The sequence below is a fragment of the Archocentrus centrarchus genome, chromosome 19, assembly GCF_007364275.1.
Source record: "Archocentrus centrarchus isolate MPI-CPG fArcCen1 chromosome 19, fArcCen1, whole genome shotgun sequence".
In the NCBI taxonomy this organism is placed as follows: domain Eukaryota; kingdom Metazoa; phylum Chordata; class Actinopteri; order Cichliformes; family Cichlidae; genus Archocentrus; species Archocentrus centrarchus.
Window position 1 is genome coordinate 22,632,722 of NC_044364.1, and position 17,748 is coordinate 22,650,469.

At 43.1% G+C, this 17,748-nt stretch overlaps 1 protein-coding gene across 2 annotated transcripts; it reads right to left on the minus strand.

The window, feature by feature from the left end:
• Positions 1-2,861: 2,861 nt before the first annotated feature.
• Positions 2,862-17,470, minus strand: hlfb (HLF transcription factor, PAR bZIP family member b). Of its 2 annotated transcripts, none has more exons than XM_030754349.1 (4): positions 17,149-17,470; positions 14,281-14,637; positions 7,029-7,243; positions 2,862-5,856 (listed from the first exon to the last, which is right to left on the minus strand). In XM_030754349.1, exons 1-4 carry the CDS (start codon positions 17,279-17,281, stop codon positions 5,641-5,643), a joined length of 921 nt encoding a protein of 306 aa, XP_030610209.1. In that variant the 5' UTR covers positions 17,282-17,470; the 3' UTR covers positions 2,862-5,640. The 2 variants fall into 2 exon arrangements, with proteins under 2 accessions (XP_030610209.1, XP_030610208.1); XM_030754348.1 differs by having other exon boundaries at positions 2,862-5,859.
• Between the last annotated feature and the right edge of the window lie 278 nt (positions 17,471-17,748).

Sequence of the window (17,748 nt, forward strand, 5' to 3'; positions counted from 1 at the left end):
ACATGTTGTAGAGCTTTGGGACTAAAACACTACAGGGATCATTTCATGGTCTTGCTCGCTCTGAAACGCCTAAAAAGTGCTCGGCTGTCAGCATGTGATGGTCTGAACTGGTTGGATTAGCAGAACATCCTGATCTGCCTTCCACTTTGAGAAAGTGGCATTACATAATGACATTTCCAGCTGAGTGGAGTGATATAGATGTTCATCTACGTGACAGCAGGAATCAGAAGAGCTCTGCGTGCTGGGCATGCAGCGGGATTAAAGCCGGACTCGGCCCGGGCAGCTAGCAGTCAGATATTTGGATGAGGGACCTGATGTTTTCGGGCGGTAAGAGTGTGGCGGGATTATCAGATAACGGACACCTTGAATCATGAATGAAGTTTAGAATATTTTACAGGAATTAGAAATATTTTTCTCCACCCTGAAAAAAAGAACTCAGCTTGCAATCAAAGCCACTAAAATGCCTTCACATCAAACTTTTAACCCACCAAATACTTCCTGACCTGTGCACAACCATTTTATAATGAACACCCACAAAATGCTTCTTCATTATGATTTGTGCCCAGGGGTTACAGAGGGCACCTTCAGTTAATGAGCCACTAAATCTGACAGGCAGGTTAATGCACGTTACTGTAGAATGAGTTCATTTTTCATGTCCTGCAGCTTGAAGTTGCTTCTAGAGAAGGCATGGAGATACCTGCTCATTAATAATAAAATAATCCCTTCCCACTGCTGGTTTACAACCTCAGCACATCCTTTTTCCTGTGAGGCCTTCATGGTGCAGATGTAAAGTTGTGGTTGCGGTACCTCAGCATCTAGGTAGCTCCACAGAAAAGGAAGCGTTTTAACCCATGTTAGTACCTAATCCCTTTAACATTAGTCAACTTTAATTAAACTTACATAGAAAGAGCTGAAAGTTAATTAACAAGAATCCCAACAAACAGAGATCCAAACCAGAATAAAGGTGAGGTATGAACACACCAGAGGAGCAGACAGGTGAATGAGGAACAGGTGGAACCAGTGAGGGTAGGCAATCATAGAGGAGGGCAAAAGACAAAGGAAGTAACACAGAGAGCTGAAATTATCCTATATTAAATGTACACAGATATTCTGAACATTTACTGATATGTGTAGGAGACATTTATTGATAAAGCGTTCCAAGAAAGTTCCAGGAAGATCAATATAGACACAATGCTTTAGACATAAATCAACCTCTGTGTGCAGTTTTGTGTGTTTGGGCAGGTGACCACCTGCACTGTAAGGGTGCATTAGTCTGCAGACCCCGCCCTGCCTAACCTTTGACCTCTGCATCTGTTTGCGTGCTTTAGACTGATGGTAGGGTGCTTTATGCATGATAACATCTGCACTCAGGAGACCCTGTATCCATCAGCAACGCCATCAGGTGCCTGAGACGAGTGAGGCTCTGAGCACCTCTGGTGGAGAAGATGAGGGATTACAGCTGCGTTCATTCTGATGTTCTTGCTCTCTCGAGTTTGTCGGAAAAACTGATGGTTGAGTAAATCTTCAAATCAAATGTGAAAATAAACATTTTCTTCCTCATGATGTGTTCAAACATTAGAAATGGAGGTGCTGCCTCCTGGTGGTCATCAGCTGTCTGAGCTTTTGTAATTGTGGAGGCTGTTCTGATGGATAACACTATGAGGAAGCATGAAGTTATCTGCTCTCAATCAATCAGGAAGGTATCCTGACTTTTATTGTTGAAGGGAAAATAATGATAAACCTGTTAAGCTGTCAGTGAACCTGAAATCAAAATGATCAAAGAATCAAACAAAGAATGTAGTAGATTTTTATCCATTCCTATTATTTTTAACAATTTATTTTCATCTTTTCCATTAATATATTATTTATTTAAATAAATTTTTAAAGTATTGCATTTTTTGGTATTTTGTTTGATGCATTCCATTATTATTTTGATCACTTGTTTACTCAAGTATAGTTTTTTCTAGTTATGTATTCCAACAATTTGTTTAAAATATTTGTATCTATATATTTGTTATTGTCGTTTAATCCATTCACAGTAGTTATTTTTTTATTAATTAATTTTATTACTTTAATTTTTAAAATTGTATTAATTTCCTTTAATTATTTTTACTTTCCTGTTTCCACTTTATAGGATTTATTTTGGCAGGGAAAGAAGCAGAGGACAGGAAGTATAGATGAGAGATGACACAGATGCCGGGATTTAAACCGGACCGTCCAGTACACACCCCGACCACTCGGCCCCCCCCCCGCGCCGAAAAGCCAAATCAACCCAGTATGAGCTCGTTTAATCCCCGATTGTTCACCTGGTTTCTTTACCTGCTGCTTCAGACGAGCACAAAACAAAAAGCTGTGACACGAACTGTATTTAAATTTGTATTTATTATTTTGATCATGAGAAACAATCAATGACAATTACAGGAAAAAAGGTTTCTGTGAACACAGAATAAACAGCAGGAGGCAGAAAGAGAAAACAGCAAATGACAGATTAAAAAAAAATGAGTGCTTCATTGGGGGTGTGGTGGGGGTTACATTCCTCTGGGCCAAAACCAGCCATGAAACTAAAAGCAACTGCACACCTGCAAAGGTGTGGTGGAGGCTCAGAAAGTCTGGATGGGGGAGGGGAGGAGGTGTGTTAACTACACAGGGGGGAGGGGGTGAGACATGAACTGAACCTGGTAGGTTAATGCCCATGCATCGCATGCCCCGATCGGACACGCCGCTGTAATATATATATATATATTATATATATATATATATATATATATATATATATATATATATATATATATATATATATATATATATATATATATATATATATGTGTGTGTATGTCATATATATGGTTTACATTTATGAAAGGATTTCCAAAATACACAGGAAATATCTACGTAGGAAAACAGACTGTACAAAAACAAGAAGAATAACTCTGTAGAAACATTAAAACCTGTCATATTTATATCAATATATCCTGTATATACTGTCATCTTTTGGTCTGTAGTAAAGAGTACTAAAGTGAACCCACAGTATAAGACACCACTCACTGAAATATACATTCATGTCTCACTCGGCCACCGGGGGCATCGCTGAGCTACGTGGGAAATAAAGGTCAAAGTTCACTCCGAAGCCTTAAAGAACCTTTTATTGCACTAAAACGGAGCAAGTTTCCACCGCTGCCGGAAAAAAAGACAGCGAAGGAAAGTCTGAGGGAAACTTGCACCGCTGTCTGAGCTTATAGCAACATTTTTCCAACATGTGAAACAAAACATTTTTTCTCCTCGCTGATCAACGCAAAGAAGCTAATGAGGCTTTTTTTTTTTTTTTTGGACTGTCTGATCTGATTTTAAAAGCAAAACAAAAAACAACCAATCAGAAGTCCACAAACCGTGTGTTCTGCTCATTTCCTGCTTGAGCCGCTCTGCATGATTCACAGTTCAAAATAATGGTCCTACAATGGGCCTGTTCACCCTCGGTCTGCCGCTTCAAGACAGCATTCTTCTGATTGGCTGCCATGTTAACGTGGGAAAGTAGTCCATAAAGTTCAATTTTACATTTAAGAAGTGCACGACAGAAAACCACGAACAGTTCAGCTCACAAGCACCTAAGCAAGCTTCCAGAAGCTGGCCAATCAGAAGAAGGCTTTTAAAGAGACAGGAGCTGAAACTGGATGAACTGAAGGGCTGAATAAAGGACCAGTACAAAAAGTTAAAGATTATTTTGAACTGTGATTCAAGCAAAGCTCCTCTGGAGGATTCCAAGAAAAAAAAATAAAATAAAAAAGATGTGGAAATGAGCAGAACAGGTCACTTTAGGAAAGAGTACCTGAAGCTCTCATCACCAGCAGGCGTCCAAACTTATTAAAATTTTCAGTTTTCTCCAAAACAAAGTCATATTTTCACATAACAGCATGGCAGCTGAGCACTGAGCATTAGCGGCATCATTTTTTTTTTAAGTGCATGAATCAAAGTCACGTTTTTATGACGTGTTCCGGCAAATTAAAAACAACAAAGAAATATTTTAAAAAATAAAACTGATGGTAAAGTTCTGAAGATGACAAGTGGGACAGTCGCTGCAGAAATCCCCACACACACACCTTCATCAAAGAAAGCCTGAAAGCAGCCGGTGAGATCACGCTTTATTTTAAGGTCCATAAAACTAAAGCCGGGACAGGAAGGGAAAAGACACGCTCAAGCAAACCAGCAAGATGTTGCCTTTGTTTATAACCTTTGACCTTTCCGAACATTAATTTAAAACCTGTGAAAACACTGGTGATGAAGAATGTCGGGATCAGCACAGGAAGCAGTTTATCCAGACTTTACTCTGATTTCCGGTTAGTTTTTACCTTTTTAAGGTATTCGTTTCTTCTCATTTGAGCCATTTTCGTAGAGGTTGTTTTAAACTTACTTTGCAACAAAGACGTTCACAATACTGGGATAAATAAAGTGCATTTTTTTCATTAACTTTTTATTTAGCTTGTTTTTCAGGTCTAACTGGAGCTCCCAGAGAAACCCCGTGCAAAAGGACTCTTCTAAAGTCTTTTCTTTTCGAGCACGTGCACGGCGGCCATAATCAAACACAAAGAGAAACATGCGTGTTCACTAAGAGTGGAGGATGCTTAATCCATGTACGAACATGTTAGATGGAAGGTGAAAGGTCAAATCTGCAGCCAGACACTGAAAAATGAACTCGAGGCAGACCGGCCACCCCTTGGCCACCAGGGGGCTCCACAAACATGCCGACTCTCTTTGGGTTCCTCTCTGAACTCCCTGAAGATGTTACATTTACATCCGATTATCTTCACAAATATAAAACATTTTCTGGAGGTTGCTATAAAAACTTTTGGCATTTTGGGGCACTTGTTTAAAAAAAAAAAATCATTGAGTGCATGTCATGAAAACCTTCTTCCTGTAAAGATCAAACACTGCTGAGGGGTTCGAGCAGGCTTAAAGGGCCCCACAGAAAAAACCAACAGAGAGCAGGAGCTGACTAACCAATAGGAGAGAGGCAGGAGGCGGTACACATTCATATACAGAGAGAGAAGGCAGGTATGTACATGTGAGCACATCTGCAGGGGGCGGAGTTCATGGTGTTGGTAGGTCTAAAGTGCAAAACATTGGGAGAGGAGGGGTCAGAGGGCAGATGAGTGTTAGTGGAGTCCATGAGAAAAGTTCACAGGGCTGAGGACACACCCTGACAGGTGTGTGACAGGTGTGTGTGTTTGACTAAGAGCTCCAAGTAACGGGCTCGACTCAAACAGGAAGTAATCTGAGGCCATAACGCTGAAAAAAAAACTACAAATAAGTTTCATTGTGTTTTCTTTTTAGAGCATCAAATGTGGATTCATCCGCCACTGAAAATAGTCCCCAGCGAACACGTGACCTGTGCCGTGCATCGTTTTAAAAAATGTAACTAAACGTTTGTGAAGAGTTTCTAAAGCTCTGAGACAGAATCAGAAGTCTTTGAGACAAAAAAAAAAAACAAAAAAAGAGGGTAATGAGAGAGAGGAAGCACTTCCTCCATGTTGATTATCTGATTGGTCCACAGACTAACCTGCTGTGAGTCGAGCCGTTCGGAGCCATGAGAGGAGCTCGCTGGTGGTGTGTGTGAGAACTCTGAACATGTATGTGTGTCCCACGTCCTCACAGCGGCCCGTGCTGGGCCTCATACTTGGCGAGTACGTTCTTGGTGCGCCCGAGCTCTTTCCGCAGGTCGGCCACCTCCTGCCTCAGAGCAGAGTTCTCCTTCTCCAGGAAGCTGGCCCGGATGGCGATCTGGTTCTCTTTGAGCCGCCGGGCGTCCCGGGAACGCTTCGCAGCCAAGTTGTTCTTCCTGCGCCGGGCCCAGTATTTGTCGTCCTGCTCGAAGAAGAGCAGAAAAAGAAGGATTACTTTAGAGAAAGATGGAAAGCTGGAAGAGCTACTTTGAGATATTTACCATTGATTTGTTACTACTACTACTAATTATCTTTGTCATACCACAAATACCATGTTAAATCATCTCTGATCTCCAGTGCATGTGAATGTCAAAGTGCTTTAACGACACTGGACTTCATCTCATGGTATGAAGCATGAGGAAGTATTGACAGTGAATTTGTTGAGCTTATTTCATAAAAGGCAAAAGTATCCTGTCATCATCTCTACCTGAAAGACTACAGTGTAAATAAATAAATGGCTTCCATGTTTCTCGGTCTTTAGCGCCTCCTGCAGCGTTCCGCGTCACACAGATCCATGTTTTATTTGTACAAATTAAAACCCAAATCCTCTGAGCCTGACCTCACAGCAACGTCGCCGCTCCCTCATTCATTCACACATAAGCCTCTTAACCCCGAGACCCCCCACCAGCCAATAGGAGAGCAAGAAGCCACCAAGCTCGTTCTCTCCCAGCATGCCGCGCTGCTTTAAGCTGAGCTGACTACAATCAGCCCTAATGGAGCCGCCGGCCTGCATGTCGCTCAGATTTACTTCAGCAGAACCAGAGGAGGAACCGAGCGCTCTGCACTCTCCTGCTCTCTGAGATGTCGTGCTTTTCCTTAGATAAAACTTTTTAAACCAGGTGTGCCGTGCTCTAAACGATGGGCTGCGTCCTATTTAGCTGATTCCATTCAGACTTTGGCCTGTGAGGACACGGCTGTAAGAATAACAGGAAGTACCCATGCCCTGATAGAAAATGAATATATGAGTTTCTGAAAATGTACTCATTTAGTCTGAAACACAACCTAAGCTAAAAGGGTAACTGTGGAAATCTCCACATACTGCAAAAGCCCCCCCGATATGCATTTTACAGCCCGGTTGAAATCCACCCAAACTACCCACGGTCCTGCCACTGCAAAGGGAAAACACACAGATGGTCCAGAGGTGAAAACTAAATAGAAAATAGTGGAGATTAAATTTTTTGTGTGGGATGCCAGGTGGTGGATTTAGACACTGCAAATATTACACAACACTGCCACCAGCAGGTCAGACTGTGAATTACAGCCCTTCAACAGCACTGAGCTGCCGTCATTGTGGCAGAACCAACTCCAACTTACCTTCATTTCATCTGGGATGAAGACCTTGCGAGCTTTCTTGATCATTGGCTGTGGTTTCAGCTCCTCGGCCGAGAACTTGCGCTTGCGTGGGTCAAAGATCTCCTGGCCCGGCACGCTGGACAGAGCTAGGTCAGCCGGGTCCGGCTCGTAACTCATGGGGACCTGGATGGAGTCTGGGTCGATGGGGCTGGGAGTGTTTCTGGAGTTTGGGAGGCCTGGAAGGAAAATGGAGGACAGTTAAGTCTGGGTGTCATGGGACTGACAAAAAAAACTGATGTAAAAGGTCGCTAATGAGTCCCAACAAGCCACGCCCAAACTTCCTTCATCCTCACTCTGTTTTTGTAGTACGACCTCGAGCTTGGCGAGGATGTTGCTTTGCATTAAGTTTCTTTGGTAATCTGTCAGTGTGTGAGTTATTATGATTCTTTTCAGAACCACCAGACTCCATTCACAAAAACAGTGATTTTTACCTCACAGAAAGCTCATCACTTTTTGGGTCTTTGGATTCAGACTGTTTCACACCAAAGTGGCACAAACTAACACTCTGAAACACCAAAGTCACACAGTAACACAATTCTGGGCAGCAGCACACAAACAGCTCCTGATTGTCAGATAAAGATCCCTGCTTTAGTTATTGGAGGCGGGTGAAGTGGAACGGCTTCGCTTCCTTGTCAGAAAGGATCTGTAGCTAAAGAGATAAAAAGGTTCTTAATAAACACTTAAACTGAATTGTTGTGCCTGCTTGGGGGGGGGGGGGGGGGGGGGGGGGGTGGCGGCCTGCAGGTAACACACAGACTGTGGATCACAATCTCAAACAGTTCCACCTCAAAGAAACTGACCTGAGTGAAAACAAGTGACCCAGCAAAGTAAAATGGTCTGAAAATACAGAGATTGCCAAGCCTATGTGCCAGGCCTTAATCTAAAATGCAGAGGAAAATCATGTGAAAGCACTCGCTGCAGAGTCGAATCACGCAGTGTATTTATTTCTGCGTTAAAGCACCGTGCTGCAGTATTCAGGAGTTTTCTGTCTGAACTGCAGTGTCAAGCTGAGGCCACCAGGTGGGGACAAACCGTGTTTCTTGTGCAGTGCCAGAAGTGACTCATGCTCAGGTGAAAAGCAGGAAATATTTCACCACCCAAATGTGACTCGAACCGTTTCAGCCCCGAAGCTTCGAGTGTCTTTAATATGTTTCAGTCTCTGAGAATTGAGCCCTGAGCTGCTGCTCTGCGCTCAGTGGGCGATCAGAGGAGCTGGGAAACGTGGGCACATCAACCTTGTGAAAATATTAAAAAAAAAAATTTTAAAAATGAGAAGATAAAACAGTCACTTCGCTTTGATGAGGACATGCGTGTGGAGGAAGAGCTCAGCTTTATGCACACTTTCTGCTTCAATTCAGCTTCTTTCAAATGACATGTTTGTTTATGTTTGTTCAGCTTCTTAATTATTATTTTCATCCTGAAAACTATAAAATTCACAAGGTTGAAGTGAAGCGTTTAATTTCAGCTCCTGAAATCGCGCTCAGCACAGTTTCTTCTCTCCGAGGCATTACATAACACACACTGTGGGTGTTTTTAATTAACACATGGTGCCAGAAAAAAAAAAAAACACAAAAAAACTCATTATAGCCACTTCGTAGACACAAGTAAAGAAATCCAGGCACTTTTCTATAGAAAAACACAATATTACAAACTGTATGGAAGCCTGTTTATGCCAAAAAAAAGCTTTAAAAATATAAAAAAGGTTTGAATGTAAAAGTACAAACACTTGTAAGCAAAAGACTTTGAAGATCATTACCTGATCAGAACAGTCATGTTTAAGACATATTATAATGAGACAAAATTATTTGACTTTTTTTCCCAGTTTTGACTAAAAAGCCTTTTCCCCCCACATAAAGCCTGTATTAATTATCAATAAATCAAGAAGTTTTCATTCAGACTTTAAAGTCAAATCACCGATTTTCCAGGTTAAAGAAAATGTCATCTGACGGTAAACATGCAGAGAAACAAGATGCATAGATTTTATTCTTGCTTGTTAAATTTATCACCATTTCTTGGCAGCTCAGTGAATTTAGGAAGTTTGGAAGATGGCCTGAGTGAGAAATGATGCAAAACTTAAAACAGTTCAGCAAAAATTACTATGAGAAAGATGAAAAGCAAATTTGGGACTTTTTACATAGTTTAACAGTTTTTCATCTTTTTGTACAGAAGCCAATTTATGACAAAAATAATAATTAAATTGTGCAATAATTAAAGCACAAAGCTACACACTTGGACAGAAAAATCACATCTTTTTAATTATCATTTAATATCTCAGAGTTTCACTTTCAGTTGCTTCCATTTTTGTATTTTACATTTTAACTGTTTTTTTGTTTTCTTGCTGCTGCTGGCAAACATCCGTACATCGTAACCCCACCTGGGTCTGATTTTGAAACTAGAAACAAAAAAAAAAAAATTTGCTTTAATAAGTGATGCTGCATGACGGAGCTGCAGCTCAGAGTAAAAGAAAAAAAAACAAAACCTGGAGCTAAAAGATGACCCTGATTTCTTTATTTATGCAACAGCTGCCAACAATGAGCCTCTATTTTCCAACATGGAGGTCCAAAGATCTGAAGGTCTGATTAACAAAGCTGCCGCGGTGCCACTGAAACGCCTCAGCTGAGCTGCGAGTGAAGGTCCAGCACCCCCCGCCATCTACCCACCTGCCTCACCAGCACTTCTTGGAAGAGGTTGTTTGTTTTTCCTCTCCAGCTGGTCAGAGTGTGTATGTGTGTGTGTGTGTGTGTGTTCCCATATGTATATCCCTGCTATGAACAGTCACAGGTTTTGACCTTGGAGCAGGGCTGGATAAACATATCGATTTTTCCAATTCCACTGATCTGATATCCTCAGATCCTGAGTTCTGCCTTCATATTTCAGTCCATTATTCACCTGAAGTGGGCAGAAGGAGAAAGCACATCTTCACACTAACACTGAGGTTGAGACAGTGAGGAAATCCGATGTTACATGGAGACTTGAATGTTACTTTAAGCAGCCTGTGATATGGAGGTGGGTGGGGTGGGGGTCCTGCACAAACACTTACAGAAATTAAAAACCAGCGTTTCAGTGATCCTCTGCAGACGCTTGCCCGATGGTGTACGTGTGCTTGCTCACATCACTCTGATTAAATTGAAACTGAGCGGTGATTCCAGCGAGCTTTAATCAGACAAACAGCCCTCAAAGAGCAGCTGCTCCGAGGGGCTTTAGCATGAAGCAGGGAGGCGTGAGAGGAGTTTCCCACCAGGTGACGGGGGACTTGAAGGCAGGACCGGTTTGGCGTTACATGTGGAGGTGAGCGGGAGCACAAGATGTGCCCTCGCTGCCGCAAACGTGACACCGACACGATGTCTGGACATGTGCGTGAGCTGCTGGGTTGTAGTTCCTGATGTTTCCCCACAGAGACCAGCTGGTCTCAGGAGCGCAGAATGACATCCCACACTCCAGTTTGTTATTACTGCTTCTATCTGATGGCTGGATTAACGGATGAGATGGGAGGCACTCAATTAACTAAAAGGCCGTGGTACAGAGCCTGCGTGTCACAGGAAAGGTTTGAACTAAACTTCCAGGAATGAAGCACCAAAGCTGCAGTACCTCTAATGTCCACCGGAGGCACCAGCAGTGAGTCAGGCTCCATAGACTCCCATGTTAAAATGTTACAGCAGAAATAAACATATTTATGGCCTTTTTAAAACCTGTTTAAATTGGATTAAAGTTTAAAGTTTACATTATTAGGGGCCTGGCCTCTCTGATTGACAGGTGGATGGCAACACATGTGGCTGAAGCTGCTAGCTGTCTGCTCGGCCTCACCTCAGCTAACCGGAGTCCCTGAACTGGACCTCTGGTCTGGGTTTGTGCTGTTGGAGCCTTTTGCAGCATTCTTGATGCAATTATCTAGCCAATAATGTGGCTGCTGTGCACTTAATGGTACTAACACACCGTCCAAGAAGGCTGAGCTGCAGTTTCGGTGAGTGCTTTGGCCGATAACACCACCCTCACATCCACATTTCTAACAGTTTGGAAATGAAGAGGAGCTGAAGTGACATTTAAACTTTGGGTTTCTAAAGAAAGTGCATTTTCCAAACACATACTAGGGAAAAACTCTGAATATAGTTTGTAAGCAGAGGAATTTGATGGGAATGGGGTTATGACTCTCTCAGTCAGCATCTGTGAACCCTCCACTCAACACAACTAAAAGGAAGGGGGCAGAACTCACCAACCCTGTACATAAAAATAATGGCAAATACATAAAAAATGACAATTTATGACTTAGTAAAAATGGGCCCCAAATATCCAACAAGTTGCTGTAATTTAGAGGGGAATTATCTGGGATTTGGTGGATGACTTCTGAGATAAATCACAGCTCATGTCCAAATCAACACCAATCTGCTGAGGAACACAAATTATCTTACAGACTTTTTTTTTTTTTTGCATATTTTGAATGTTGCTTATTTGGTCCCTCTCAGTCCTCTAAAAACCAAAACCTGCTTGTGTGACTGCTGATGATGTTTGGAGGAATTTTAGTGAGTGAATCTAAACCTGAACTTTGCTAAAACAGTACTGCTGAAACCACATGTGAGGGGACTGCTGCGCTGGAGCAGACCCTCCGGATCATCTCTGGCTGCTTCTGTGAAATATTAAGTCCACAGTAGCTGCTGCAGGTCAGAGGTGGTTTCACACTGACTAAGGAAACCTTTGAGGTGACTCCACCTAAAGAGCAGGATGAGGATGTTTGCACTCTTCAGTCCCTCCTCCTCCTCCTCCTCTCTGTTTGTTTTCCACTGAACCTTGAGTAACCCTGGTTGTTCCTGCTTCCTTATCTGCTGCGCAGTCACGAGGCCAAGTGGGAATACAAATATGCCAGATTAGGCCACAGATTATTCTGCTATTTTTAGACAGAGCAGCAGATTAGCGTTGGCCTCTGTTGGGGTGAAGCTGCTGTGCAGAGTCGTGACCTGTGATGGAAGAAATATTTAAACTTTAAAGTCAGAGGGAAAATACGAACTGGCATCATCAGCACTGTGAGCTACATGCTGAACTGGTTGGGGACACCACAGAGGCAGAAATCCCACAGAAAGAGGTGGCAGTTAAAAACTAACCCTAACTTTAAGCGGGCCGCTGGGTGATCTGATGGATCCTAGAACCAGACTTTACAGACTAGAGCTGAATGCGGTTTCCTCCTCCTGCAGAGTTAGGGTTAGGGTGGCTGCGGGTTCACAGTTTGCTCAGATTATTACGACATTTGCTCGTTTGTCATTTCAACACTGTTTTTCCATCTCCTGCTTTGCACCTGATCCCTCCTCATTAATCTTCTGTTTGTGGGTTCTTTCACCACACAGAAAAACAGCTCTGCATGAAGAGAGCAAAGTTCAGATCCTGCAAATCCTCCATGTCATGGCCAAGAAATGCTGGTTGGTGCATCAGGGGGGGGGGGGGGGGGGGGGGGGGGGGCAGGTGGCTGTGCAAAGGTGAGAAGAGCTCAGGTGTGTTTGGTCAAGACCTGAGATGTGACCTCACAGATGAGAAAGCTCCTCCTTCGAGGAGTAACGCTGGGGAGAGGTGTCAGATTCCACACCTTGGCAGACGGCAACCCTGGCAGGCATGAAAGGGAGAGGACTTCCTCTTTAGCTCGTCTAGTTGCTCCCCAGAGAAAGAAAACAAGCCCCTCTGACAGCATGCACAGACATGTGACCCTGTGTGTGTGTGTGTGTGTGTGTGTGTACACATGAGATCACTGGTTCAAGAACATAGTGTTCTCTGCAGAAGAAGTAGGCCGGGGGGGCGGCAACTCAAACTTCCACAGCATGTTTCCAAACATGTGTTTACATTCACATTGCCTAATAATACACACACAAAAACACAAACACACACACATACACAAATGCACACACACACCAGTTTTTTCCACAATTAGCTGCAGTTTTCATAGTTCACTCACAGCTAGAGGAAACAACCCATTTTAAATCTACCAGAATCAAACTTTCTTAATAAAACTGAATTTTTGATCCCAAAGTTCAAACTTGAATATGTTCATGCTGCTGTAATTTCCTCTGAGGGATCAATAAAGTCAGGAACGCTGAGCCTTGAACAGCACACAGATGGTTCTTTGACTAAGAACAAAAACAACCCAGATTTCTTCTTTTTCTCTCTAAATCTGAATTTTATTCTTGCTGAGTTTTTTTTTTTAATCTTATTTTGTGTGTGTGTGTGTGTGTGGGGGGGGGGGGGGGGGGGGGGGGGGGGGGTCTTAGAAATTTGTAAATTTTTTTTCTCTAGTTTTTTTAAAAGCTTAATTTGAGCTTTCTTTCCCCTAGTAATTTAATTCTTTTAATCCTGTATTTTACATGTTTCTTCTGTCATATGTTAGTGATCCCCCCCCCCGACCCCCAATTTTGATCTGCATTTTTTCAGGTGAACGAGTAAGCTGTATCTGTGGACACACAGGAGCTGCCAATCAGTAAAAGTTTCTTCCTTGGATTCATCATACTTTCCATGTTTGTGAGTCTGTCTGCAGAGAATTTATTCTGCATTGCACCGACTACGCATGCACACCAGGCGGTGTACTTAAGGCAGAATTCAAAGAAGTCTAACAGGACTAATATCTTGGTAGTCGGACATTCAGCTGTCCGTGTCCAGAGTATAATCTGGGCTTTACATTCAGTATCATCTCATGTAGAGTTATTGTCCTGAGTGGAACACAGAATAAATAAATGGAACCACATTTCTGTTCAGACATTCAGTGGCTTTAAATGACAGTGTTGTGTGAGGTTTTAATTCCAACACCAAAAAGAAGAGAACACCATCAACATGACTTCAGCTGGTATAAACAGTTTCTCATCCTCCAAACCTGGAATCTGTCCCGACAGGATCCCTGCTCTGTTCTCGGCTTAAATTCCCACAATTCGCTGCTATGCTGACGACAATCTGCTTAACCTAAACCTAACAAATAACCAAGTAACACCTGGTAATAACCTAAAAAAATAACCAGGGTTATCCTAAGTTGCTACAGGATTGTCTTTATGACAAATCAAATGATGAGTGACCAGCTGAGATTATTTTTTCAGGCCAAGTTTGTACCAACAAACATTATTGGGAAAAAAAAAAAAACAGCCTGCAAGCATAAAAAAATATTCATAAATTTAACAAACACAGAAACAGAGAAAACGTCCACAAATTTGCTAAAACCTGATAAATAAAAGCAGGCGTGTGTTTTTGTTACCTGCTGCTGCCGGGCTGCTGCGCAGGCAGTTCGGGGGGGCGACGGTCGTGTGTACAGAGGTGGAGGCGTGGTTGCTGAGGTCAATCACCGAGGGCGCTGGCGTGGGGGGGGCTGGTGCCATGATTGACGGCTGGCGTGGTGGAGGATGCGGTGGGTGCTGGTCGTGGTGGTGCTGGGAGGGGCTGGAGGGGATGCCGTTCTCAGACAGAAACTCCTCCAGGTCCATGTACTCCAGCTGGAAGGTGTCTCCATCATAGGGGAGGGTTTTGTCCCACAGCGTGGGGCCCAGAAAGGCTGACTGGGGGGCGCTGCGCTCATCCTCCAGGTTCTTCTCCTTCTCCTGCTCCTTGCTGAAAGCTGCATGGGAACGTGTAGGGAAGAAGAGTTTAGGCTGTGGTGAAGAAGGGGGTCATGCCAAATATTGACTTATTAGAATTGTACAAACTGTGTTTTTGCCTTATTTACTGTATTTCCATGTGTGTTTCCACATGTTCCAATAAACTGCTGCACCTATTTCCCATTTTCCAAGAAAAATGTAAGGAAATGAGGGGTGCATCAAGACTTTTGCACAGTACTGTAGATGTGATTTAGTCACACTGCGTCCAATGACTCCAGAAAATGTATTTTTGGGTGAATCTCTGATTTGTTGGGCTTTTGTGAGCTGGTAGCTGCTGCTTGGTGTTCCACCTAAGAGGCAGTTTTTTTTTTTTTAATAGATTTTGTTTGATATTCTTTTAAAATGATCAAGAATCACACTACTGATCATTTTCCAGGAATATATTGGATTCAAAATGTGTAATTCGTTCATAGCCTGTTGCCCATTTTTCCTCTTTTACCTTTGGCCCCGCCTCCGCAAGCTTTCAGTGTGTTATTGGACAGAACATTCAAACACATACAAATTCATTTCAGGAAAACAGAAAGTGTGTTAAAGTGTGTGTTTGCATATTACAAATATGAAACCTGAATTCATTTATAATTAGATATTCTTTTCTTTCTGTTTTAGAGCAGCAGATTGTATCTGAACATTTTCTAATCTCATGTTCCTGTTGAAGGATATTTTCCTGCTGCTGCCAAACCGGTGCTCACATGACTCTCGTCTTATTTAGCACATGTGAAGGTTTGGTAAGGTTTGGACACAAGACCTGCTTTGTCTGAGTTACAAGGAAGTCATTATGAAATGTCAAAGGAGCTTTGTTGACCCGTCCACCACCCTGGCATCAACAAGGTGGGTTCATACAGAATAGGAAACACATTTTAGAGGCCGGTGTACGACCAGTTTTACCAAAGTTGCATTTGAGGCAAAAGTATTAACCGAGGGCATCTGGAAGCTGTTTTAGGCATTTAAACAAACAAAAATGAACAGGAAGGATCTGTTTCAATGGGATAAAATGACTCCACAGGAAAACATGGTGCCTTTACTCAGCTGCACACGTTTAGCACAAACACCTGGCCAGCGTGTCCTGCAGGGATTTACTCTAAACACACTCAGAGGGGTTTGATAGCATCAAAAACAAAGTGAAATCTTTTTTCTTTTTTTTTATCTGTGTGAACTTCAGATGAAAAAGCAGAAATCAGAGTCATCATCCACAATGTTTCAGGACTTCAGCATCAATGAAAAAAAAAAAAAACCCATCCAAACCAGGAAGGACCAACGCAGATATAATGATGGGACAACTGTGGATTTACTTCTTCACCCTCGCAGGACGACACGTCTCCAAATCAGACTTGTTTAGGTTTTTGTTTGGGAGCTTCAGGCCGCCGAGGTCAGGAACCAAAAAAAGGCCAGACGGCAGCCTCCAATCTCCAAACACACACCAAACCCTGATGTCCTCAACCACCAGCTCCGTGACCTGAACTACCTCTCTCAACAAACCCGTTATTATTAACCGACAGCGTGGATAAAGTCCAGCTAGAGACACTAAATTACCATTAAAGCCTAACAGAGTTCATCAGGAAGACATACAGGTGACTCATTACCTGCTGGCTGCTCTGAACACTATTAATAACTTACTAAAATATCTCAGATTGAAGACACCAGCAAAGAAAGCTCATGTTTCTCCTGTGGGTTATCTGGACTTTTTACGGAAGCTGACCTGGAAGCTTCCCAACATGGATTTTATTCTCTGAGCTAAAACAGGCTGCAAGTAAAGCAAACCTGAAGTCATTTAAAGTTAAATTACGCTGCCTTTTTCTGCTACGGCCCTTCAAAAACCAACAGTGACAGAAGATTTTTCTCTGATTTTTGAATATTTTCTGACTTTCTTTGACTTGTGTGGGTGAAAAATATATTTGTAGAGAGCTGGTTGGAGAAAAGAAAACATCTGAAGGAGAATATTTACAGTTTTACGATCAATCTTTGAGTTATGAATGATCAGTCAGAGCCGGATAACATTTAAACATAAAAAAACAAAAACAGAAGTTAATAGTTAAGCGCTCCATGGGGCCAGTTTTCTAAAATACTATAAAAATGACACGGAATCCGGTTGGGAGACGCGTCCTCGGCGGTGGGAGGGGTTTCTCGCGGGGAATTTGCACTTGTGACCTCCGCGTTTGAGAACTTCTGGCGGCTCTGCGTGAGGAGCAATTTTAACACACACCTCATGTTCAAATACCGCTAATGTAACGCGCGCACACACGCACCTGCAAACACACAGTGAAAGGTGTGTTCTCAGGTGTTTGATTTTTCACTGGGTGCATGTGACCTCTGCCGACAGAAACTCATCTTTCTGGTCCGCCTGCACGCGCGGCTGCTGTGGAAACTTCGCCCGTGACACACAGTTTAAATGCGAAGCGCACAGACACACAAGCAGCAGCCGATTCCTCACAAAGCTCAAAATCCCCCCCCCCCGAAAGAAACACAAACTTCACCTTCATGATGCAGCGGCAGCTTCATCGGGTTTTCCAGCAGAGACTTGAGCACTCCGTGCGTCGCCGGAGGCAGGAAACTTGGGTTGAGCGGGACGGGGTGTCGGGACATTTTCTCCATCACGCCTCCTTGCATCGGGAGGTCCAGTCAGAAAAAAACAAACCAAAGTCCGCAGGTGTGACACGTAAAGGTGAGCTGAGCTGAACTGAGCGGTGTCCTCGCGCTGCAGCCTCACATTAAGATTAAAGAAATCCTTTCAGAATAAAAGCTGCGGCTGCTCTCAGACAGACGACGAGCTGCGAGCGCGTGCGGCGGAGCCTGACCGGAACGCAGACCGAGCACCGAGTCCATGTGTGAGAACGGAGGACTGCTGACGTCAAAGCCATCACCCCGCCCCTCTGACTGACACACACACACACACACACACACACACACCTTTACTGTTCACCCGATCAGTCTGAGCGCTCTGCGCATGCCTCCTGCACAGCGACACCTTCATGGTCAGAATATTTTCCCTGCATGAATAAAACTGAAACATTACTGGAAACAATTCTCACTTTTCTGGAAAATGTGCAAAGGTTTGAGGCTCTAAAAGTAAAAAA